This window comes from Magallana gigas, chromosome 3 (genome assembly GCF_963853765.1).
Source record: "Magallana gigas chromosome 3, xbMagGiga1.1, whole genome shotgun sequence".
Classification (NCBI taxonomy): Eukaryota; Metazoa; Mollusca; class Bivalvia; order Ostreida; family Ostreidae; genus Magallana; species Magallana gigas.
The window spans coordinates 5,651,582-5,678,603 of NC_088855.1; the positions used below are offsets into that span (position 1 = coordinate 5,651,582).

General features: G+C 32.8%; 2 protein-coding genes across 3 annotated transcripts; both read left to right on the top strand.

Moving 5' to 3' along the window:
• The first annotated feature begins 1,645 nt into the window (after window positions 1-1,645).
• LOC105343589 (uncharacterized) lies at window positions 1,646-18,176 on the top strand. 2 transcript variants are annotated; one of them, XM_020073477.3, is made up of 27 exons: window positions 1,646-1,804; window positions 2,550-2,665; window positions 3,750-3,827; window positions 4,045-4,125; window positions 4,247-4,343; window positions 4,617-4,755; window positions 5,515-5,584; window positions 5,675-5,866; window positions 6,580-6,712; window positions 6,867-6,989; window positions 8,069-8,166; window positions 8,265-8,386; window positions 8,477-8,622; window positions 8,764-8,880; window positions 8,982-9,076; window positions 10,367-10,493; window positions 11,426-11,619; window positions 12,033-12,105; window positions 12,316-12,417; window positions 12,855-13,034; window positions 13,692-13,862; window positions 13,962-14,135; window positions 15,234-15,404; window positions 15,757-15,848; window positions 16,118-16,244; window positions 17,245-17,414; window positions 17,644-18,176. In XM_020073477.3, exons 1-27 carry the CDS (start codon window positions 1,729-1,731, stop codon window positions 17,725-17,727), a joined length of 3,348 nt encoding a protein of 1,115 aa, XP_019929036.3. In that variant the 5' UTR covers window positions 1,646-1,728; the 3' UTR covers window positions 17,728-18,176. The 2 variants fall into 2 exon arrangements, with proteins under 2 accessions (XP_019929036.3, XP_034336959.2); XM_034481068.2 differs by having other exon boundaries at window positions 13,965-14,135.
• A 188-nt stretch (window positions 18,177-18,364) lies between these two features.
• Window positions 18,365-26,531, top strand: LOC105343582 (uncharacterized). Its single transcript, XM_011450993.4, has 8 exons — window positions 18,365-18,566; window positions 21,790-21,828; window positions 22,208-22,600; window positions 22,849-22,959; window positions 23,062-23,232; window positions 23,340-23,510; window positions 26,115-26,207; window positions 26,284-26,531. Exons 1-8 carry the CDS (start codon window positions 18,551-18,553, stop codon window positions 26,421-26,423), a joined length of 1,134 nt encoding a protein of 377 aa, XP_011449295.2. The 5' UTR covers window positions 18,365-18,550; the 3' UTR covers window positions 26,424-26,531.
• Window positions 26,532-27,022: the final 491 nt, after the last annotated feature.

Sequence of the window (27,022 nt, forward strand, 5' to 3'; positions counted from 1 at the left end):
TGACAATTCATTAACTCTCAGGTGTTAACAACACCCAATATAGATCTAAAACTGAAGAAATAAAATTATCTTGAGGATGTGTTAAACAGCAAACTGATTGTCTCTTCCCATCATGTATCAGATCACTTAAGGTGGTATGAGACATCTGTGGATATCAATGTGAATTAAAGTACATTATAATTAAAATACTTTCATCGGTTTAGAATTTTCAAATTTTAAAATATTCAACTAAGAATACGTTCAAAATATTTTGGGAAAGGTAAGAATTTAAAATCCCCAACGTGATTCGAAATCATGACTAAAGGATTTGTAGTGAATGCTCTAACCCACTGCACTACACTGTTAGGTGACACCATTTCGTGAAAGAAACTATTTATGACATTACACTTGATCTTATTGTTCATTTCGATAAATAGTACATAACAATATGGAAGTGTCCCATACCACCTTGAAAATTATGAAACTCAAATGTTGCCAATTACAGTCTTGCTTTGATCGTCGAATAATTAAAATATAAAAAATAAGACAACAAAATATATAAAAGTCTATATTTAAATTCAAAATTGTGAAAATTCTCTTGTCCACACTTTGTAACAAAGAGATCATGGTAGCACAGACAAACTATGTATTTTGCCAGCCAACATACGCAGTGGTATATATTATAATGTGTTATGCTTCTTTGTGGAAAATTAAATCTTGTTTTATTATGTCGAGATCACGATTAAAAGACACCCATTGTTAACTTGGGAAAATTTACCCGTTTGTTTTTGGATTTTAAACTACCCTTTCTTTTATTTCTATCTCAGTGTTTTCATTAATATCATTACGTTACGTTTTAGGTTTCTCCGGCACATTTCTTATTTTATTCGAACGTACGATCTGAAATGTGATTACTGGTTACAATAGATGTACGTTTTGAAATGTAATTACTGGTTAAAATAAACGTACGTTTTGAAATGTGATTACTGGTAACAATAGATGTAGTTCTGTAATTAATATAATGCATTTGTGAAATACATATAAAAGTATTTAATACTTTTTTCTTATTGAACATAAAGCTCCTTCAATCAGAAACTCCCATACATGAATGAAGCGATATACATGAATTTCATTCACCAAAAATAAAGAGAAGATTTGCTAAAAGTACAGTATACGTATGTTCATATAAAACCAATGGCATCAGAGATTAAAAAACTGTGCTGTTGGATATTTCAGCACAAAGCAATTACACAGAATTGTAAATTATATATGATATATTATTCAGTCAAAGACAACAATAAAAATGCTAGATAAGGAATAAACTATATATAGTACGTTAAGGAAAGATATTCCTGTGTTTAGTATTCTCTTCAATAAGTTCGTTTGATATGAACACCTTCTTAATACTCGTAAGAAACTATCAATGATCGGTAATGTATAAAAGAGCATCCTTTTCCATTTAAAACCTTATCGGAACAACATTTTATTTGTAAAAGTTTGGATAATTTAAGAAAAATAACCATAATTAAAAAACTGGATACATTTTCGGCTGACGGAGTCTAAATAACGTGCAATGTGTTTATGCCTTAGTTCACCTCAATGACTTTCTATTCATTTCAAGATGAAAGGAGGTAGTTCCGTCCCTCCTCTCGTTTTCCTTTCATTAGATACATTAGCTGGGCTCTGACGTTGGTACACCTAGGGTATATAAACAATTTAGAATAGACGTGCAGTGGAACTTCTACCGCCATGCATCCGTGCCACGTTCTGGCCTGTCTGGTTCTTTTTCAAACAGTGTGTACCTTACCAGCCAAATATTCGGACGGTAAGTCTAAACATTCAACTTTGTAAAAATAAACAAGCAAAAAATGAATATATTTTTATTAATTATCATTTATAATGCAGTTGAAAAAGTGATAAAAATTACGTGATTGTTAACAAAAGTGAAAGAATTCGAATGAGTTTGTAGCTTTTGGAATAAACAAGCCAAATTCATACATAATTTTTGGTAAATTTATAGCATTTATGATACACTAGAGGAAGCTATATTAATTGCTAAAGCTGATCTGTTTGTAGATTATTTGACACAACAATAAGAATAAATCATAGTTTGATGTTCATGTATCAATGTATAGAATTATGTCATAAACTGTGCGCATATGCTATATTTTCAAAGTAAATTTCTTTGAAACTACACCAATGTTTTTTTTAAAATTGTCTTGTTGGAATAATTCATTTGATCATTCAACTAATTTTCATTGAATAAAACGATAAAAAAAAGTCATATAAAATTGTTTTATCATAAGAGTAAAAAAACTGTCATTGTATTTATTTTGATTATATATGTATTTTCTTAAATCTTGAAAGGCCTCTCTATTAAGAAGACTTAAACTTATATACCTGTAAGAATGTTGTATACACCACTGCAATTATGAAATCAATCAGCTTGCAAGGTGTTCATCTTCTAGTACAAATATTTTGTTGTCGTTAATCTTGTTATTCATCTGTATACATGGTGAAGTCAATTATAGTTAGCTAGTTTTGTGTGATAATTTTCATTATTATGGCAGATGAAATAGAGAGGTTATTACGAAATTTTCTTGAAAAAAGAAAGAATGAACATTTGCATGACAATGTTCAACGGAAAAACAAACACCATCATTTTAAAAAAGAAGACTTAGAACAGGTAAGCCTTTAAACACAATCTCTCTCTCTCTCTCTCTCTCTCTCTCTCTCTCTCTCTCTCTCTCTCTGTGTGTTTCATCATAAATAAAACGTTACTATAAATAACACAAAAATAATACAAAAACTCACACCATCATCTTAAAAAAAAGACTTAGAACAGGTAAGCCTTTTAACCTCTCTCTCTCTCTCTCACACACACACACACAACATAATATGGTTATAAATCAGCAATTCCAAATGCGCAAGATTTGCTCAAGATCCTCTGGAGACATCATTTGCAATTAATGTGATACCTCCTTTCATCACACAGCTGTTCAAATTCAACCAAATGTAAATGATTTAATTATATATTTCAAATAGCTTCACAGTTCCAATTATTGGACTTACCAAAATATTAGCTATGATGAATAATATGGTCCCAGCCCTCTTCACTTGCCAGATTGATAATCTATGACGATGGATATTTATGGGCATTATCAGCTCACCAATATATAGAAAGTTTATCAAAGGATTATGCAAATTACACCGCAAGAGAAATTTTGTTACCTACATCTTTTAAAGACCTTTTTAGATGTTAAGTCTATGCATATCGAATATTGAACCAAGAGGCAATTTTAACGTGGTCTTCTAGCCTTTTGATTATGATAAATGCAATGATAATCGATGTTTACAAAATGGTTTAGGTGTAGCTTTCGAAAACAAAATCAGTATAAGTTTGGGCTTTTGATAAATGATTTCGATTTTCGGTTACTCACATGAAAGTTCTTATTTATTTTGATTTATTTTGTGAATTTAAAAGCTTGTAGCGTGTTGAATAATTCATACTAAGTTCGGAAAGGCTAACAATTGTGATCATTTAAACATTTTTGTAGCATACAAATATCCTATAAAGATTTAACATGCAAAACTTTTCTGCTCTAGATGTTCATTACTTTCACTACAAATAGAAAAAAAATTCATGTAATAAATAATTACATTCAATTGTCAAGTACCTATTGCATCAATATTTTCATCATAAATGATTTTGATCCTTTGAAGTCTACAAGAATACTTAGTAACCATGTTTGCGAATTTGATTTCTACAGGACGAGTTGGATTTAAATTCCCTAGCCCAAGATTATGCAGAGCGACAGACTGACTACCTAGGAGACGGTCCCCACAAGGTAAGGAGTCTGGCTGTTCAAGTTAAGAGTCCCAGAATGAAATAGTGTTCGAAAATAATACGTGTGAACTTGTTGATATATAGTACTATTAGTTTGTTGTGTTTGTGATTTCCTTACAACTTTGCGGATACGTGCATGTTCAAAACTCACAATAAAACAACGTATAAATAAGACACACATGTTGGTACTTTTATGCGAGGTCATTTTTGCTTCTCAGCCAAGAAACTTGAACAGAGGAAAAAAGGGTCCAGAAATTGCTGAGGAAAAAGATGTACACAAAACATTCAACCACATCAGGGTACTTTTTTTTTACTCAAAGTATAATATAAAAATTTCTAATGATTATCAATGAATATTCACATACCAGTATTTTGCAAATGTTCGAAATGCTCATTACTCTTGGTTTATATTTCTGTCAGTTACCTACCAATCAGGAAAAAAGAACCTTTCAAATCGACTATGGGTGGAGGTGGCCCAACAGAACCATTCAATACGCTATTGACTACGCTTCCTTTAGTATGTGTCTACATAAGTCGATGTTGCTTGTGTGAAAGACTTATTTCAATATAATATAATAACTTTCATTAATATACTCGTATACCTTACATGTTTTATGTTTGTAACAAAATTATTCAAAATACAATACTTATCATAACATTATACATAACTGTCCTGGAACCATTCGCGTTTTGTTTAAAAATTGGCTGTAATGGATTCTCTTCTACATACATGTATCTTCTTCTTTGTATTTAGTTTTCTCTAATTGATATTTATTTTGATTCCCTGTAGGCCCAAACCAGGCGTCAGCAGAGAGTAAGATCAAGTCCACTCTGGCCCTGATGGAGCAGGCAACATGCATCCGTTGGGAGGAGGTGACTGACCCCAACTACCCATACCACCACATCAACTTCTACGGAAACACGACTTCGTGAGTTGGGGAAACGCTCAGTGGAATTACTCCATTATTATATACACTCAACCAAACTTCTAACTGTTCACCCAGTATAATGCATTTCATATATGAAATAAGCACATTTATTGGTCCTGTCGTCAGAGTTACTGATTTTCACTTAACTTTTAAATTGTTAAGAACGATGCATTCACCTTGGCATCAGGTTGCGATCCGAGATCACTAACACTTCCGGTTTGATTGAATTTTGCTCAGAGCCTTTGGGTTATTTTAAGCTGCCGATGAAAATGATATCACGCTTTCGAAGTAGAAAATTTAAAAAAAAAGTTTCCTTCGGATTGCTTAATACTTAACAATGTCGAGGTCAAAACAAACAGCAGATTGAAAGTGAATACGGTCTGTTATGGAAAAAATGCATACTCCAATATTCCAACGGCTCAGGCTGTGTTTGCAGTGATCATTTTGTACATGTTATGTGGTTTTAATTTTAACCCATCAACAAAGACTAAAATCAATCGCACAATAATGACAATCAAATTAAGTATGCACGGAAAAATACTAATTTTATGCTTTGATGTTTCGTCACAAGTAAATGATTTTTATCGGTGTTGTTTTATTTTATCTGTGCTATTGATAAGAAGACATGTTGAGAACTTCACATGGTTTTCTTTCATAATTTCAAAATCATTCTATTTATTAGGGTGATCACTTAGAAGTTTTGGTGAGTGTATGTGCTTCTGTTCCAAAATTAAAACTAAGATTCATTTTATATTCCAGATGTGCTTCCTACGTTGGCTATATCAAAACCGTTGGTCAAAAGATCTGGCTAGCACCCGGATGTTTATGGGTAATTGCCAGATTCCTTTTTCTTGGTTTTTCCTTGTACGTGCAGTGTAAATGAAGATGTTTAAGAGATATACTCCGTGGTCATTTTCAGACTTCAGTAATCCTCCACGAAATTCTACATGCCCTTGGAGCATGGCACGAGCAAGAGCGGCCTGACAGACAGGGTAACATCAATGTTCTGTTTGAAAACATCGCCCCTTATGCCGTCGGCAACTTTGAATGGCAGCATACACATGAATATGGGCCGTATGACCTTGGATCGGTTCTGCAATACGGTTTATCGGTACGAAACAAACATACTCATTAAGGTAGTCTTTTAAAAAATTCAGCGGACACTTATTTTTGTTTTTACCTTAAAAACCCTTTTCTATGTTTATTTTTTTTATAAAAAATATGCTCTATCTTTCTAAAATATTAAACATATAAGATTGTTACATGGAAGGCCTCCAAACAAAATCGCCATAAAAAGTTTTTTTAAAGTGCTCTTACGTTAGAAAGAAATAGTACTGGTGATAGTTAACTGTCATCAGTATTACTTTCTTTCATAAAACGTTGTCTCAGTTTTAAATTCTTTATCACGCAGGTGTCAATTTTATTTAAGGTGGAATGGGACACTTCCATGTTGTGACATATTGTTTTTCAAAATAAACAATTTAAGGAAGTGTGACTATATTCTTTCCCAATATTGTCACCTAACAGCGTAGCGCAGTGGGTTTAGAAGGTTTACTATTAATCTGTAAGTCATGAGTTCGAATTCCGCTGGGCGTTTTACATTTTTTTACTCTCCAAATATTTTCAAAACCTATTTTTTGGTTAGTTATTGTAAAATTGGAAATTTCTAAACCAATGAAAGTATTCTAATTATAATGTACTTTAATCCACATTAATATCAACAGATGTCGATCCATACAACCACAACCTGACGTTTGACCATACACATATGCTTACTTTATTCGAGTAGTATATTTTGTTATATTAATTCTATTTCAAATGAAGAGTTTTGCAAAGCAGTCTGGACTTCGAACGATGTCAATTTCGGACATTGATCTGGAATATCTCGTTTCTAACAACAAAGAGGATTTATCATTTTATGACAAATACAGGGTGAATCGGTATTATGAGTGTACAGGTGAGATATTCTTACTTCAGATCCTGTTGCTTGAGATTATTTATTTTATTAATTCAAAACCCATAGTTGTTTGAGTTGTATAAAAATGGATACAGGTCATTGATTTGTGGGGCTAAAAAAATTGTTGTATATTTCTAAAAATATACAATTCTAGCAACTTGTTCACTAACGTGCCTTAATGGTGGATTTGAGAAAATGAACTCTGACGGTGTATGTTCCTGCCAGTGCCCGGACGGATTGACAGGTTCAGATTGCTCTCAGGTGGACTCCTCAGCAGGTGAGTAGATGTCAGCTAGGAAATGTTATACAACTTTTATAAATATTTACTTTTGGTTAAGAATTTCATCATCTGAATCTATGTCTGCCGAGTAGAACTGAATGTGTTTTTTTAGTTTAAACATATTTTATTGAATAAATTCAATTGGACTGGACAATAGGCATAGCCTATTTATGCCCTCTCCTTGGTTTTCTAAAACATTAGCACCTATTTTAAAGGTTCTTTGGTCAATAAATAAAAGGCGTGTTTGGTTTAGGCTATTGTATATGGTACTGTTGGATATATGAATGAGCAAAATGCTTTTGTATTACGACACAGTTGGATATACACTTCTTTAAATGCTTCTTTAAGGTCCAATTGGGGGAAAGATAATGTTGAATAGCTTATTGTTTTCTCTAAACTATTCAACACTATCTAGTTATTCATTCATTACATAAATAGTGACACTTGTAATAAAAAAAATAGATATTGAGTCAGGATATCGATATTAAAGGGGCATGGTCACGATATTAGTCAAAGATTTTTTTCCCCTATTTTAATGTTTACAATGCTTCAGTAAAGCATTTCTAATACGCAACCAAAATTTTAGTGTCATTTGTTGAGGTATAAGCGGTTTACAGAGCTTACAATTCTTTACTATGTAAACAAAGATTTTGTTATATTTTGGATACTGAGGTATAAATTCTAGTTTTAGACATAAAATGAATGCGCGAAACTTTAGGAACTGTTTATTTTTGCTTAAAATGAATAAGAAAATAGACAAATCAGCCTGAACAATATTTTACTTGTATATTGAACCTATGTAAACAAAAACAGGGCACGAGCCTTGTTTACATGACAAAGAATTGTGAGCCCTGTTTCTTGCTTATAAATCTACGATTTACTCTCAAATTTCATTTGATCATTAGAAATGCATTCCTAAAGCATTGTAAATAATAAAAACAGAAAAACAGAATTTGACCAAAAAAGTGACCATGTCCCTTTAATTAAAATAAGAAACTGTTAATAACTTCAGATAAATTCAATGAAAGAGGCTTATTTAATTTTGATTTAAAATGTGTCCCTTTCTGCATTGCAAGGATGCGGAGGGATCATTGATATAACGACCCCAGGGTCATCTCAGTTCATCGAGATGACATCATACGGCACTGGACTTCTATGTACTTGGCTAATAAAGGTACAATTTATTTTATGCACCAAGTAAACGTTTGAATTATAGATATATTATATTTCTTACCTTCCATTCATCATATTTATGTATTACATATATTGTAGACTCCCATTGCGACAACCATCAAGGCTACAATAGAGTCTTTGAACCTCCCAGACAGTGCAAACAACAACTGCTATCACTTTCTGATTTTTAAGGACTACCTGATTGGAGATCCTGGAAAACAGTACGTTCAATCTGAGGATATAGTGGAAAAATTTGAATATATCTTTTTTTTTAATTCTGAGAAAAAATCAAACGTACTTCACTTTTGTAGGGCTTGTGGAGATACCCCTGGTGCTGTGTACTCCAAGTATATCCATGGTAACCACAATATGATGATGATTCAATTTGACAGTGCGTCATATCCTGACATTACACCTGGAGCAGGGTTCCGTGTAAAAGTAGAGGCGGTTCCGTCGGGTAAGTCAATGTCTTCAAATTAGGTGATAGTTTTACACCTACTGCCTACACAAACTTTACAAATCTCTGGAGTTCAAAATGAAACATGTATATTATTCATAGTATCTGCAAAATTAGTTTGTTATTTGTATTTAAAAACAGGTTGTTACAGCAACCCTTGTAAGTTCGGATCCACGTGTCAGGAGGGTGGTTCTGTTGACCAATACACGTGTCTTTGTTCTCAGGGGTTCTCTGGACAAAATTGTGATGAGGTCACAGGTAAAAAAAATAAAATTTGTCTTTATTTTTTCTCGATTGAAATATTTGATAATATAGCCATTCATATGAAATTAGTGAAATAAAGATTGATTTACTTTCAGCGAGTGCGACCGTTAGATCTACCTTTGAGAAGGACTATGCTGGAAGTATTTTTCAACAGGATCCTACGTCTGCCTTTTGGTGGAGCATTGTTACGGTAGAAGTTTTTTTTTCATAATCACAGGAGCATGTTTTAATATGAAACAAAACTTACCAATGTTATTTTAAAATAAACTTCTTTACCTTAAACACCAAAACTCTCGAAACAGAATTCAAACTTTTTTGTGATATAAAAATGTTTTAATTGAATGTTTCATGCGGTTCTCATTTTCTTTAAAAAATCACGATGAATCCAAATCATGATATGAAGTGAAGATTACACACTGTTCAGAGAATACTACATTTTATTATTAAAGAATGCATTAAAAATATACATATATATATATTAGGTAATAACAACGCACCCAGTCCTACCTCTAATTTTTAGAGGTTTGCGTTAGCTTAGCTCCTGTTTGAATTTTTCCTTGAGACTTTTGATTTTGAACACTGTTCCTTATCACCACCTGTCAAAAGAATATAAAACAGTACGTTAAATGTAGAGAAGTTGTGCTTTTTTGTTATAAGAAATTTCGTTTAGAAAATACGTTTATTTTGCAAAAGTTTCCTTTTCTCAAAAACAAAGATACAGTAGATATAATGAATTCTTCATTAGATGACCATTTATTTTCTCATAAAAAGACTGAATACTATTTGAACCTTTACTAATGAAAGCAATTTTGAATAATGAACAGAAAAACCTCGTGATACAATTTTATTTCCTATATTTTTGGGAAATTACATTCTTGGAATCAATGGTTATCGAAGTATTCAATACCATGCATATCTAGGATTATTAAAAGTACGTTCAGAAGTAAATGTCTCTTGAAATGAATCCCAAAATACGAACTGGCAGTTAAATAAATTGCGGCGACATTTTGCAGTACTCAAGTGGATATGTGCATTGTATTTGTATTGTATATGATGCTCAAAATGTTAAAAAAAGAAACTTTGGTATAGATAAAATAATTCTTCGAAAACACCATAGTGTAACAAAATCCACAAACACATTTTAAGGATGTCATCTCTCTTATCAGAGTATCTATGAACATTAAGTCTTACCCCTAAACCACTTAAAAATAGGTTTTCAATGTGAGTTTCCAAATTTTATCTTTTGGGGGTACTGAAATCTATTAAAAATTGTAACATAAAAAATTGACCTTGACTAAATACCAAAACTTTTTAAAATTGCATTTTTGCATTAAACTATTTCAGAAGGAAAAGCAATCTTTGCAAAAATGAAAAAGTTTTTATCTGGAGCTGGAAAAACCTCTTTCAACAGACCTATTAGAATTAAATAAGGTTTGCTGCAATTAATTACTTGAATAATTTTTTCCATTTTCCTGTGCAGAGGTCCAACTTTGATGGGACCACGGTCTACCCTCACTCTGGTCAACTGTTCGCCGTCATGATTCCTTACCTGACTGTCTTCTACCTGTATACAACTACCAAAGTACGCACAGAGGCTAAATTCGAAGGTATAAATAATTGATTACTGGTTTATTGAATTACTTTTATTTACATCCAAAACTTGCTTTTAGAGAAAAAGAAAATATGTTACTGTTGGTCAGCAAAAGTAGAAATATAAATGACATCAATATCTTATTTTAAATTGTATAATGATTTAATTTTGTTTTCAGTGAATAATTGATTCTTGACCGTGTTTCAATCACAAAACTACTATCACTACTCGACAGGACGTTTAATATTAATAAAGAAGAATAACTGTTTTTAAAGTCTTAAACCTTTATTGCTAGAGTGAAGGAAAATATAAAAATACTTACCTGCAGTAAGACAGTTTTCTTACTAGGACAGGATTTGTTCTGACCAAGTTTCTTGTTTTTTTTTAAAGGGACCTTTAAATGATTTGAATGTCTAGTTTGCTTAGTATAGTTATTTTAACTTGAATTCTAACATTCAATTATTCAAAATGCCAAAGTAAACAATTTAAATTACTTATAAAACCAAATTATAGAAACAATCAACATATTTAAAAAAAATTTGGATCCGAAATCATATCTAGTTCTTTTTAATGGATAAGAAATTGAAAAGCTTATTACTTAATGTTTCTTTTGGAATGGAACATCCTTAACTTTCAACAATAAATGTAAATGCAGCTTGAATAAAAAACGTGCATTCATTTTACCTTAAGATTGTTATAATTTTGAAGAAACCCAATTGTTCTTTAGGCTTCTGATAGAATTGAACTAAATAGTCAAAGACTTTCTTTAATACTTCATTCGAGCTTTGAAGGTATCAATCATATCATTGAAATAAAACATCACAAAACCCAACTGTGCATGTTGTGAATTTTATCATTTTTTAAACACTACATGGGCTACTTTCATTTCCATATGGACCACCAATAACGCTTTTAAATAACTCTCAAATTGTGTGATTCCCCTTACAGCTGCTGAGAGGTGCCTGAACATGACGTACATCATGGACAACAAGACTAACGCTAACTGGCCGCAGTACTACACCAAGATACTGGTGACCGTGCTGGACGGGGAGACTGTCCTTAACGAGTACACCTACTCTAACCACACGGACACCATGTGGCGCTACACTCTGGTAGACCTTCCCGCCGTCAACGATCTCAAGGTAAGCTTCTATTGTCTCACAATTTCTTTGATCAATTTGTGCTGAAATATCTGTGAAATTAACGTTTTTGGCAATTTTACACATTATCAAGAGGTTAATGATTTTATTGTTTACTAACTTGTTGGAAACGTACTAGTATTAGTTAAGATCCATCAAATATATTTTATAAAACAACAAAAGGAACTGACTATCATTTAAGGAATGAATTCAATATTTATTTGTTTTTTACGATATAAAATGGTTTGGGGCAGTTTACGTTTTATAAACCGCAAAGCGTATTGATACGTTTTTGACGTTAGTCTTACTATGACGTAGGCAACATTCTTTATACGATATGAAATAATTTTTAAGCCAATCAGAAAGCGCGTTACAATCAGAGTTAAATTATGTATGATTATCATCAATTTTGATAGGTTGAAATAACTGGTGTGTATGGATGGAATACGTTTGCAATGGATGATCTGGCTATACTTCCGGGCCAGTGTGGTGTGTATCCCTAAACTTAATTCATTTCATTTTTTAAGGCTCATTTGAATTGGTCATCATGTTCTTATATATTTCATTTTACAAAACGACACCTATTAGGGTTATAATCGATCATTTCACTAGAACTAATTCAAATTGGTCACCTTTTTATTCGCACTAGGAATATATTTCATTTTTACCCAACAATTTGATAGGAAATTCCAATTTCAGGGTGTGTCAATCACCAATGCGTGAACGGGCAATGTGTTTCTGGCGAAGGAAGTTACACGTGCCAGTGTGACGCGGGCTATTCCGGTCCTTATTGTGATGTCTGTAAGTCATCATTCTACATTATCATAACAATTTTGATTGCCGAAATTGAAAGCTTTCTCATATGTAGTAAATCTCTTTAACCAATTAACCAAGTGTGAAAGCCTCAATTACGGTAGGGGACCCCCCCCCCCCCGATTTTCATGATTTTTGGAAGTTTTCTTTTTTCTTTTTTCTTTTGCTTGTCAAGATTTTTGGCTAATGTGCTTCCCTACTTTCAAGAACAATGCTACGTGCCTGAATATGTCTGGGGAAATCAAACTATTGTTTACTGCCTAGACAGCGGCCGAATCCTCGATCCTAGAAACGTTACACGATGCTGTGCATATCATTACATTTAACATCTGCATATCATGGAACTGGATGCAGCAGTTTAATTCGTAAATTATTTAAATTAAATTAATTTAAAATTAAAAAAAAAAAGATTTTGACATATTTAGCAGACAAACTCGATGGTGGTTGGTCAGTGTGGTCGGCATGGAGCACGTGCACGGTGTCTTGTGGAGGTGGTACCCAGACCCGATCACGCAGCTGCTCAAACCCTGTACCAGTGAACGGCGGAGCTGAGTGTGCAGGGCATGACACGGAATCACAGCCCTGTAGCTCACAGGACTGTCCAGGTGAGAAAGATTATCGCGGTTTTTAGTTATTTCAACTTCTGCGTTCATTTTCTTGTTAATGAAATAATTGAAGTATGTACATCATTTTGCTTATGTCACAATCATTAGTTCAGAACTGTATCAGTCCACATAACCTGTATAAACATGTATCATTGAGGACATTTGCCATTGTTAGATAACGAAATTAATTGCTAGTGTATCTAATTTAATCATTTGATTCCAAATATAAACTGGGGTGACACAATTCCCTCGTTGAGTTAAGTTTGCCTTTTGTTTTGTTTATTTATGATAGGTTAGAACTCAACAGCTATTGTATGTAGTATGGTTTTATTAATGCCCATTGGCATCAATTTATTTTCGTGGGTTTAGTGCAAGGAAGATTCTATTCGTAATTTGGTATGTAACATTGCATTTGAATGGACATAAAATTTCACAGATGAACTTAAAACCTAGATCCACGAAAATTTGCTTTCAATGCACAGTGGTAAAACCACAGTATGCGTTGATTTTAAAAAACCAGTTCTCTAACCTTACTCAACAGTCTTACCTAGTTTATACCCATAAATTCAGTACCTGATTAATTCATTCCTCTCATCAAATGAATGAAATTTGATAATATTAATATCAGGCGTAAAATTTAACTTGCGTATTATGCAGTCGATGGGGGTTGGTCCATTTGGTCGGCGTGGAGCACGTGCACGGTGTCTTGTGGCGGTGGTACCCAGACCCGATTACGCACGTGCTCAGACCCTGCACCACTGAACGGCGGAGCTGAGTGTGAAGGACAAGGCACGGAATCACAGAACTGTAACTCACAGGACTGTCCAGGTGAGAAAATGATTTACTCCCCTATTTCGTGAAAACAAGAATAGGAAATTCCAAACGCTGACACAGAATGTTAAAGTTGACATCAATCTGTGTATTTAGTAGTCAATGGAGGTTGGTCCATTTGGTCGGCGTGGAGCACGTGCACGGTGTCTTGTGGTGGTGGTACCCAGACACGATCACGCACGTGCTCAGACCCTGCACCATTGAACGGCGGAGATGAGTGTCTAGGACAAGACACGGAATCACAGGACTGTAACAGTGACGGTTGTAAAGGTGAGATAAAGGTTCTCAACTATTTTCTTTTTACGTCACATGAGTCACGCAGGTGAGTTCTTTCAAGTGGCGTTCGTCCCTCGTCGTGCGACGTCCGTCGTCCCCTAAAAATTTACATTTTGAACTTTTTTAAAGAAAAACTGCAAGACCAAGTATAGCCATTTTTAGTTTAAAGCATTTCTATGATAAGAGAAATATAAACTGCGAAATTTATCACCATTCCAAACCGGGCCAGAAAAAAGCAAAATTTTCAAAAATCTTTTTCTCTAATTCCATACATGTGGGAAAAATAAAATGCATGGTTATAATGACCATGTAGCGTTCTACCAAAATCGTGAAATTCATGGTCCCTGGATCACGGGATCAGGTCCTAGAGCGGAGCCAATATGGAGAGATAGTATAGTAATATCCTGAAATCTTGAAAAATCTTATTATGTATAATGTCCTAGAAGCTTTCTAACAAAATTAAGAAAAAAAGGATATCCGTGGTCCCTAGGCGGGGGTTCAGGCCATGTGGTGTTGCTATAATGGCCATCATGGCACATAGTGTAAATTTATGAATTTATAATAGTGTTTTCTGTACTTTCAGTCGTGGGAGATAAATTAATCGATTGTTATGTAGATAATGTACTGTCGTACTGTTCTTAAATTAAAAAAGTCACTGCCCATTGGACAGAGATAGAGGCTTTAATTTTTTTAAGGGGGTTATGGGATAGGCCGTTTAGTAAACATGTAATTTTTTAGGTCACTCGGGCATCCTATTGCAGCCATAATTAAGTAAATCTTCTTTAATTTTTTTAGAGTATTTATAAATATTATGAAAGATTGGCCAGAAACATCTACATTTCTCTTTTTACCAAATATTTACAACTTTCGGCACCTGGAGCCAGAGTATAAATGATCTTAGATTCCTCCGACTCTTGCCCCCCTCCCCATCAAGTAATAAAAGGCGGAGGAGTCTTGACTTTGGGTATAGACCCCTTAAGGGTACTCAGGTGACCGTCACGGCCTGTGGGTCTCTTGTTTTAAACGGACTGTTGCAATTTGCAAACTCAGTCAAAACATGTAAATGTTAATTTCATCTATTTAATCATGCAGTCGATGGGGGTTGGTCAATATGGTCGGCGTGGAGCACGTGTACGGTGTCTTGTGGCGGTGGTACCCAGACACGATCACGCAGCTGCTCAGACCCTTCACCACTGAACGGCGGAGCTGAGTGTGAGGGAGACATTAGTCAGACACAGAGCTGTAACACTGACGGATGTGCAGGTAGGAAACCATTAGTGATAGGCACTGCTTCATCCATAAAGGATTTTTTTGTCTAAATGGTTGAAGTCAGATCAGTCTCCTTCTGAACTTTTAACTAATTTTTTTTATAATGCTGCTGAATCTCATTGTTATTAATAGGTAAAATAAGTAATGGATATTGATACATATATCATGATTGTTAAAAGATGTGAAAAGAAAAAAGATTAAGATGTTTCTCCCCCCCCCCCCTGCAGAATAGTTAATTCTTCTAAGCATAATATTCCCAAAACCTGATACCTTGTGCAACTGGTGTCCTAAAAAATAAAAGGGTGTGTGATAAATTAATCTTTTGGGTCACCATGTTCTTTTTTAGAAACGTTTGTCTGCAAATTTGAACAAGAAAACGAAGAAAACTGCTTCCTAGAAGAAGGAACTAATGATGATTTTGACTGGATCAGGAATTCTGTACGAATCAAAGCAATTACAGCTAAATAAAGACTGTTAAAATATTTCTTTTATAAGTTATATAGTGTAAACGTACTATGGTACAAGACAATGATGATGTAATTTTGCTTCAAACAGGGCATCTAAATAGATTTTTTCGCAAAAAAACAGAAGTTAATAAACCTTAAACTTTTGTCAATTAAAAGTAATTTTTTACTTCACATCAATAATTTTGCGACAAGAAAAATTGCAGCTCATATTGATTAAGTATGGCTGTTTATCTGTCTCAGGGAGGAACGGATACAAGAGGCACAGGCCCGGGTCGAGCCTATTCTGGTTCGTTTTACAAGTACATTGACCCCACCGGCAAGAGTCAAGGGCAGAAGGCGGAACTGGTCAGCAACAAAGCTTTCCTAGGTGTGCATTCTTAGCAGATAGGTTGTACATGCTATTTCTAGTTGAAATCGAGCGTTTCCATATTAGCAAGCAGAAAGATGAAATAAGTACCATTTAGTTGTTAATCTTTTATTCTTTGATTATTGTCACCAAAACGTATCAATCAAACGAAGTGCATAATTAGAGTTAGCAAGTTTTAGTTTCATACTCGAGAAAGAAAACAAATGTGGTTCCTATATATTTATAACTATATACTGTCTCAACTGTCTCAAGTTCTTGATTCCAATGATTCTTGTTGATTCTCTTATGAAAGACAAATACCTGTCAGTGGTATACAATTAAAATCAATATATGGCAAAAAATCCAACATTTTATCCTTCACACGTTCCCTCATAATACTGTCCTTTCTGATACATTTCTTTTTATCAAATAAAATATACAACATGACTACTAGTCATGTTGTATATTTTATTTGATAAAATGAAATATGTCAGAAAGGACAATACCCTGAGAATTTCGCAAAGAACGAAAATGTATTCCTTACGGGGATATACAAAGGCGAAAATCTTACATCTTTTATCTATTCAGAAATGTTTTAGGACTCGTGTACAATTATTAGCTTTATCATCTGGGTACTTTTATATCGGCTGTAGTTGAAAATCCCCGTAAACCTTTTTCTTTTATGAAAAATGATGATGTAAATAGGGGACGTTTTAATACAGATTTTTTTCATTCATTTGTAGTGAATGAATGAAGTTTGAGCTCAAAAGTATTTATGATCATCAAAATAATAAGCAAAAAGTGGTGAACTCAGAAGCGTGGGACATAGATTAATTTGAAACAAACAACACCATGAAAAAATGTTCAAATATTTTTGGTTTTTTTTTTTACATTTTTGATTCAACTAAATCAATGTTGTTACAACAGAAACAATTTAGCATATGATATTTGATCTTTTCTATACTTTAATGGTGAACAGACCAGATTAAAGCAGCTAATATATTTTGATGTATTGTTATAGACACGGCGTACTGCTTTTTCTTTGCCAAACACTCCAAAGGCCGAGACGTTGGATCGTTAGAGGTTCTGACTAAAGATGGCACACAGGAAACTACACACTATTTGTTTAATACTTCCGTGAAAGGGTGGGAAAGTTTCTCCAAAACCATACAGCTTAATAGCAATACAAAGGTATCTCAATTAGTTTTTCTCTTTCAATTAAGTATCCAATGAATTTTACAATAAGTCATCGAACATTCACTTAATTCACTAAATGTTCAAGAACATTTTATTTCCTGTATGCCGTTTCGATTGTATTTAAAATTAGTGACAGTGAAAACATTAATGTTAATTATACAATATTTTTTCTCTGTTTCTTTCTCTATCTGAGTATTATATGACCTTTGATCTCTAATTACAGCTAATCATACGTGCAACAGTGGGTTCTGGTCAGAAAGGAGACATAGCCGTGGATGAAGTGACTGTGACCCCGGGACAGTGCTGAAAAATAACTAATCTACCTGACAAATACCCCGATGTACTCGATTAAATCCTACGATATACACGATATTCAAAATACCTAATAAAACCGCCAAAATAACCGACCATTTACTGTTCTTTTCATTGAAAGCAAAGCCTTCTTTCATTACAAGGTCGGAAACTCTTATTTAAGATCTATTATATAAGTTAATATTTGTAAAACTAGGATTGTACGTCGAGTTTGAATTTTTTAGTCAATGATCTGGTTTCAGAACGATTCATTAGATTAATATTGTTTACAAACTATATAGTTTATATGTATTTGTAAAATACGTTTTCTATAGTTTATGAAATTATTTATTTTACGTTATTGTAGGAATTTTATTTTATGTAGCCTTTATTTTATTTTTGCATATTGTTTTTCTAATTCGATTTTTTTTCCCGACTATCATAAAAAAATAAATAAAAGTTTGAATTTCGAAAGTGGTTATTTTTTTAATTTAACTGTACACACATAATTTTTTTAAAAATGTAAATAAAAAATCAATTGATGCAGTAATTTTATTAAAAAAAACCCAAAAACAATTGGTCCACAATCATGGAAAACAAGTATTTGGACATAAAACATTCAACTAAACTAAAGCCCGTTAGAAATTCCATATACAAGTGTACGATATTGACAATATATGTGTATATATACAGGTATACATATCTACTTCTCAACTCTGTTATCTCAGAATGCAGCGATTACCTTGCTTTGATAAAGCTCGGTTAATCGCTGAACTTAGAACCTGTTTTGTTGTGTCTTGGGATCTCAATCACAGTAGGGGCCCGGCTATGTAGAGGCGATGAGAGCGCATCATTGTAAGTGTTTGTCTGTCCGTTTGCAATCAATTTAAATGTCGTATATCGCCATGTCAAAATCGTATATGCTATATAGAAGTATTTTCCTTAATTTATGTGTACACTGTACATGTATACAACTTTAGAAGTCGAAGATTTATCGCCCAGTAAAGTGAACACAATTATATGTTTATTTATATACATGTATATGTTGACATTGGTATATTTATATCTATGACGTTTGTGTTAATACAGTTTTATAATTGCACGAATTTTATCAAGCATATAGGTTTAAAATCAAATTATATCTTGGAGTAGGATAAAATGATCGACAAGTATGTTTATTTGTATACATGTATATGTTGACATTTATATATACATGTGTATGAAATGTGTCCCTTGAGTGTTGTACAGAATTATTCACTTAAGTGTTAGAACAGAGAACTAAATCACAATTCCAAAATTAGCACGTGGTATTTTTTCTAGCATACAGGTATATAAATTAAATTATATCCAGGAGTTCGAAACTGTTGTTTAATTTAAAAGGACATATTTCTTACTACAAGAGGCTGCATAACCACCGTGGGCTCCTTTATTACAATATGTTTTGAAAATGTAACATTAAGGATATACAGTTACTATTTTTAATGTCGATGTATTATATTTTGTAAAGGATAGGATACACTTGAATAAGCAACAACAAAATTGAAGTAAAACTGATCTTAAGAACATTTTTTCCCATTTCTTCTTGTGTGCTCATAGTTGGTGCATTTCTGAAACTTTGATAATTGTCAAAGGATGATATTTCTTGTCATGGTGCCAAAACGTAACGTTAACAGACGTGTATACATGTGTGTTAAAGTGCATTGTAGTAACCTCTAATGATAAAAGAAATCCTCTAATGATATAGAGCTGCATTAGTGGACATAATCGTAATCATTAATGATGATTGTATCATTTACGTACTACCTAGCGTTCATTACTGATGCAATTTCAAAATATTGTTAGATGAATTAATAACATAGTAGACAATTTCAAAACGGTATATTGTTGACTAAAAATGATTATTCTTTCTATTGCATTATACATAGTGGATAGTCTTACCTTGATTATCCACTGGACAAGCTATCCACGCATGCATGCCACTGTATCCACCTCTCGATCTGTTAGCAATGCTAGTAAAATAAGAGAGGTAATTAAACAGAAATAAATAATAATTATTAACTTAAGAGTACATCGGTAAATAATCTCTTTATACATGAATTGCATTAGTTCTAGTGGATACGTGCTACAATTCCATGTACTTGTATAAATGAAGAGGTTTAAATGCAAAAATGCAAAATTTAAAAGAGTAATAATTCATACATACATGTAAAAATTGTATCCCCATAATTTACGATTTTATATACGGAAACCCATTCCAATCAAATATTATAAAATGTATTTCAAGATTCATATTGTCTTCGCATTAATTAGCGATAGAAACTGGTCGATTTCATAACATTAAAAGACAAAATAGAAATTGTTTTTTATTATATAATTCTATTTAAGATTAATTTGATTTTATTTTGATACATGTATGACCCATTTACGAAGACTATCGCAAAACAATACATCAAGGATTATTACTGGAAAAAAACCATCATCAATTTCTAAACTTTTGAAGCTTTTTAATGCTGAAAATGTAAAAGAGTTACGTGATTTGGGTGAATTTATTCATTTTAGCTTGAAAATAAGACAAGATCTACTTAAAGGCGGATTAGATGTTGATATCCTATGTAAACTCATGCCACATTCTCCTGTTAGCCTATCTGTACGTGCATGCCGTTTGTACTTATTGTACTGATAAACTGTACATCTTTAGATAATAACTAACTGAACTGAACTGGTATCATTTAAACAATAAAATGCTTTCTTTGGTGATTCATTCGGGATATGAAGGTAGCGACATTGCAGGAAAAATACATAACCCGCGTTAGCGGGTTATGTTAATTTTTCCTGCAATGATCGCTACCTTCATAACCCGCATGAATCATCAAAGAAGGCATTTTATTATTTATATTAACATCTTTCATTAACTAATTAATGATTATGAAAAGTTAGTAAAATTCACTAAATTACTGTTAATGTACATAAGTACGTTAGCTAAAAGAAACAGCCAAATCGTCTCTTGTGAGACTTTGAGTCTGGCATCATCATGATTATTTCGTGCAGTCCGTGAGTTTACTTAGGTCGCTGTAGATTCAGACCAATCGATAAACAGGGCGTGTCAATTTCAGTCCTGTCACTTTCAGCCGCTGTAGATTTCGACCAATCGATAAATGGGGTGTGTAAATTTCAGTTTGGCTGTTTCTATATAGCTATGAATTGACTGTATTTTTCCGTAAGAAAAAGAGGAAATTATACATGGTAGATGTAAATATTAATGGTTGACATTCCTCCTCTAGTGTAATAACAAATATATCATTGAAATTCAACAATTTTCTTACTATGCTTTTTCCTCCTAAATCATTAGTGGATGCGAATTTTGATCTATAATGATTTATTTCTGAAATTGTATCACTAGTGGACGGCTGTGTAGTTCGTTAATGATAAACTTACATCATTTACGGTCAGAAGTCTGACCACTAATGCAACTTTATATCATTTGAGGATACGGTATCATAAGAGCTTGCTTAAGTGCATATACTCTACGTGAAGACTTGTCGGATATCAAGAAAAGAGCGTTTAAGACAATTATTTATAGTTTCATTGTTACGATACTTGTCTACTTGCAAAGATATTTTCGAAAGATATACTTGTTATAAGTATTCAGTCTGTCACGGTATATTCGTCTTATAGTAAAACGTTATAAAAATTGCATTTATCAAAATAATCGTTTGTTCTGTTACACAAATACGTTAGAGTATACATTTTAATAGATGATTTTGAATTGAAATTCTACATCAATATTTAAATGAAAACTTTATTAAACAAAGTAAGTAGCATAGGACTCGAAATTGGTTTTTTATATCTTAGTTTACTTTAAGATTGAATTTATATAATTAACAGCTTTTTAAACATGTTCCCATTTAACTTTATATTAAGGCGTCACATATTTTTACCTTCGACTTCATTGTACGACCTTTTTGCGAGAATGAGGGAATTATATTTGAAGACTATGATAAACTCAAGAGTTTTTGACTGTTAAGATCGTGTATAGAGGAGTGTTGTGTATGATAGCTGTCTGATTGTTTGTTTACAGTTTGCATGTTTGTTGTGACTCTGATAAGCTGTACTCAAGGTAAGACAATGCCTATAGATAACACCTTGGGTAGGTATAGTCTAGTATTTGTTTAAGCACGTTAACTATTGCTAAGGCATGTCAAGAAGAACCAATTTCGGAGGTATCTCGTTGCACTAATTAGGAAATAAATCATATTATCATATCAAGTAGTCAAAGACAGAGAGGATTTAATGACACAGTACTGAAATTACGAAAATACAATGTAATTTTTAAAATAAAGGATTATTTTATCAAAGAAAAAATGGCCTCTTAATTGAGTGGACAAACAACACATTAAGCAATTTAATTTATTTTTCTTCATAAAACTTTTAAGCAACAGTTAATACTTTACAGTATATGTGTGTAGAAAAATAATTTGATTTAATGCATTCTTCAGATGTAATGACGATTGAAAATAAGACCAATTGGGGAGAGCTTTGTGGAACTTTAACTAATTTAACTCCAAACCAGTCGCTGACTTTCCATGGACTAGACAATGTGGGAATTCCAAAGTGTACCATTCGTCTTAGAACAGAGAATGGATATCTGTTACGCCTAAACATTAAGTATGTGCCTGACATATCAGGATGCGCTAAATCGTATCTTCATATCGGAAATGACGCTTTCAGAACTGACGTCGACTCTCTTACGTCATATAAATTTTGTGATGTCATTTGGGATTTAGAGATTGTCTCACGGGGCCACTATTTGTGGATCGTGTACAATAATTCTGGAAATGTGAAGCATAGTCGAGAGAGCCCAGAAATAAACGTCCAGGTTCTCAAAAAAGGTACTAGTAAACAGAGTTCTGGAATTTTGCCAACATTTGCAGTATTGCAGAAACGTTCCATACACCTTGTTTGATATTCATGCAGTTCGAAAACATTTCTTTAAAAAGAAATTAAATTAGAGGATTGTTAATATAAGTTGTGGAACCTGTTTATCAATCATTACAAATGGAATAGATTTCAGGATTTAAATGAAAATTTGGTTTGTAAGAAATATTCTACTTCATCAGATTCTGTTTATTCTCTCCAGTGTCCTCTTGTCCAGACAACTTTTTCCGGTGTTCTCCTGTTCAATGTATACCACGTGATCGAGTCTGTGACAAAAAGATAGACTGTCAGAATAGAAGAGACGAGTATTGTTGTAAGACATCATGGCTGATCATTCCAAATTCACATTTATAATTTGACTAGCACTCTCACAACCACTTTGTCTGTTAATATTTATACAATGTGTATATTTCAGTGTTTAGTCCCTCCAGTAGTGGGGTCCCAGACAAGCTCGCCTGTTTTGAATGCGCTGATGGTCGCTGTATAAATCCCGTACTTCCGGTGTATGACGAGGACTTTGAGAAACCTCTGTCATTTCTATGTGATGGTTACAATCATTGTGCAGATGGCACAGACGAGAGAAAGGGTATTATTTACGGGAAACAGTTACCAAATACTTTGTGTTTACAAAAATCACATATCAATTCCCATTTGATTACGTTATATTTTATCTTATCAATTTTTTCTACACAGATATGTGTTATAGAACGAAGAGTAAAGTTTCTGACCTCTTAACCTGTGTTCCCATGGACACGAGATTTGGAATCAACACAAGCGTTACGATGTGGCAGGACCGCGTGTGTGACGGTGTTCCCCACTGTCTCAATGGTCAGGACGAGGCATTCTGTGTTACTGGAATTCCTGGTGGGTATCTCCAAATTGTGCAGCTGGAAAGCAAGCATTTATACAGTCATTACATAGTCATTGCAGTTGCATGTGTGTACTCTACCATGGCTATATGAATTTGATAGACATTTAAAATAGAGGTCGTTTTCATCATCCTCCTTGGTGTTCAAAACTAGCCTTTGATAGAGTCAATACAATTTTATTGTCAAAGTACACGACCGAAGTCGAACTTTATAATAACATATTTTTACCGACCTTCATCTACAGGACATGCTTTTTTATTATAATGAACCAAGAATAATTATACTTTAAGATCATATTTAATATAATAACGGTGAATAAGATTTCATAAGGTTCATATTAGTAATACATGGGTTATGGTGTCGCATCATGATAGTGGTTTTTTTTTCTCCCTTATTTGTTATTTTAAAATATATCATAATCTTGGATCTATTTGTGGTGTTTTACTCACGGATTAATGTAAGATAGAAATTGCATTAAATAAGTATCCCCATCACTTACGAGATTGATATTTTCCTGTATATGTGCCAAATTTATCCTATAGTTGTGACATACCTTCTTAGATTTACAAACATCTATTGTTTTAGGCATTCCTTGTCATGACAACCAATAGATATAACACTAAATAATAATAACTGAATTTTTGTGATTAACCTTGTCTGTAACGATGACAAATAATACCTGTAATTGTGATTAATGTTCTGAAAAATAACAAAGAAAATTATCATGTGACTTAAAGTATGTGATGATAATACACTTACATGTAATTGCGTTAAACGTAAAGTATTATTATGGTAAAAAGTTACCTATTTATATTTGTAAAATATATATTACAGTCGACAAACCTAGTTTATAGACTATAAAACTATGTTTGGATCATTTTGTGAATTTGGCGTGCCATTTATATACAATACTGAAAGAAAAAAATAAACATTACGTGTTATTGTGAATACATTCTTGTAAAAAGGACAAACATTACCTTTATATGTGATTCACATTCTTTGTAATAACGATAAATATTACCTGTAATTATGATATACTTTCCTGTAATAATGGCAAACATTAACTTTTTAAATGTGATAAACATTTTTTGTAAAAACGGCAAATATAACCTGTAAGAATAATATACATTCTTCTTTACCTGTAATTGTAATAAACATTTTTGTAACAACGGCAATTAATACCTGTAATTACGATATACATTCTTCGTAATAATGGCAAACTTTACCTGTAATTGTGATATACATACCTGTAATAATGACAAACTTTACCTGTTATTGTAATAAACATTTTTGTAACAACGGCAAATATTACCTGTAAGTACGATATACATTCTTCGTAATAATGGCAAATCTTACCTGTAATTGTGATAAACATTCCTGTAATAATGGCAAACTTTACCTGCAGTTAAAATAAACATTTTTGTAACAACGGCAAATATTACCTGCAAGTACGATATACATTCATCGTAATAATGGAAAACCTTACCTGTAATTTTGATATACATTCCTGTAATAATGGCAAAGTTTACCTGTAATTGTGATATACGGTAGTTTCTTTGTAATAATGTTGAACCTTACCTGCAATGGGCACAAACATCTTTTATTATGACAAACATAAGCTGTAATTGAGATAAATATTTCTTTTATGAAAAACATTATACCTGTAATTGGAATAAACATTTTAATCGTAGCACTCATTGCCTGTTATATATACACTCTCTGTAATATATGTTGTAATACATCTACTCGAAACAATTAAAAACTTTACCAGTATTAGAGTGCTATAATAATTGGAAAAAAACATTGTCCATACTTGTGTTTAACATTTCTTTAACTGATTTTAAAAATAATGCTTAAAATTCACGCATATAAATTTTATAATTATTGCCGATTTCTGTTGCTGTGATGGACATAACAATTAAGATGAATATTACAATGTACCAATAATGTTGCTCAACTGAAGGACATAAAAATGTTTCTTATATTTCTAGTTAACGTTCTTAGACTAAGATAAAAATTTCCATAAATATAATACATTAGCAGCTTACTCAGCAAACTGATGAATTTGCGTTATTATAGATGGAAAATTATACATTTGAATCATATCTATGATGTTCATAAAGGTAGACTAAATATTGATTAACTTCGATAGTAATCGGTTATGTTATAGATAAAAATTGACTTAAGTGTATGATAAAGACTAACATAGCCTGTATCTTAAAGTCATGAGTTAGAAACTTTCTGGGGGGGGGGGGGGTTGAAGTTTTTTGTTTGTCAAGTAGATTACGGTTTTACTGTACCATTTCAAAATTGGAAAGCGGTGATTTTATAGTTTGAGTCATATTTATATCTCAAAGAGGAAGATAAAATTGTGAATTATATATTTTAGAATATCAATAGTTAAATTCGCTGACTTTTCTTTATGAAATATCGCATGCTGTGCTAGAATTATGATGTTCTTTGTTGGTTGGAGATTTTAAAACCTACATGTATATAAAATAATGCATCAAAATCAGTATGAAAATGGTCTACATTGATGAGAAAATGGATAAAATCAAATTTACGTACTACTATATAATAATACACTCTGTCTTTTCAGTAAGGTTCCGTATGAGTTCGAGCGTCATTATCATTCTGACGTGTGCCGGGACCTTGCTCATTGCCTGGATTGCCTGCTTCGCTTACAGAATACGTAAGAAAACCTTCGTTTAACAAGACCTTCATCTGACTCTCTCATTTGATTGACTATATTTCAATTTTTTTTTCAGGCAACAAAAGCCGTGCTTCAGACCCATTCCAAGATCAGATCACCTCGCGCAGCCGCATCTACCAGTCACGTGATAGCCAGAACCCGGCAGAAATATGTCGCTTACAAACTGTATCCGAAGAATCCGAAAAATGGGAGTGACCACCAATCATTTTTTGGTGAAACTTTTATATAACTGTTCGATAAAGTTTTCCTTTTTATTATTTTCATTGATGTCATGTGATATTAGTAATTACATAGTGTCATTTAGTTTGTTTTCATTCCTTTAGTTGTAAGTTAAAAAAAAATATTTCATTTGTTCTTACTTCCTCGCAAAGCTGAAACACGCTGAACAAGTTTTACGTCCACACGTGTGCTATATATATGTCTAGTAAAGTAAAAGTTACAGATGAATTAGAAGTACACCATTGTCAAAAACCCAATCCGTCTCGCATACACTTTATACATGTGTTAACTCTAAACTTTTCTTGTGTTCGTGTAGTTTTTTTTTTCAATTAACAAATATTTAAGGAATTAGAAATCATTCTCCAAGTATTATGAGGTGATAATTTTGGTCAGAGCGTGGTCAAATCAAATACAGCCTGAAGGGCTTTATGATTGATTTGATCACGCCCCAACTGAAATTATCATCTCATAATATCCAATTTATGATTCTTTATTATTTATATATAAATAATTTCCAGCAATTGTAAGATTAAATATTAGAATATTGACATATTTACAATATTTTCATTTCTTTT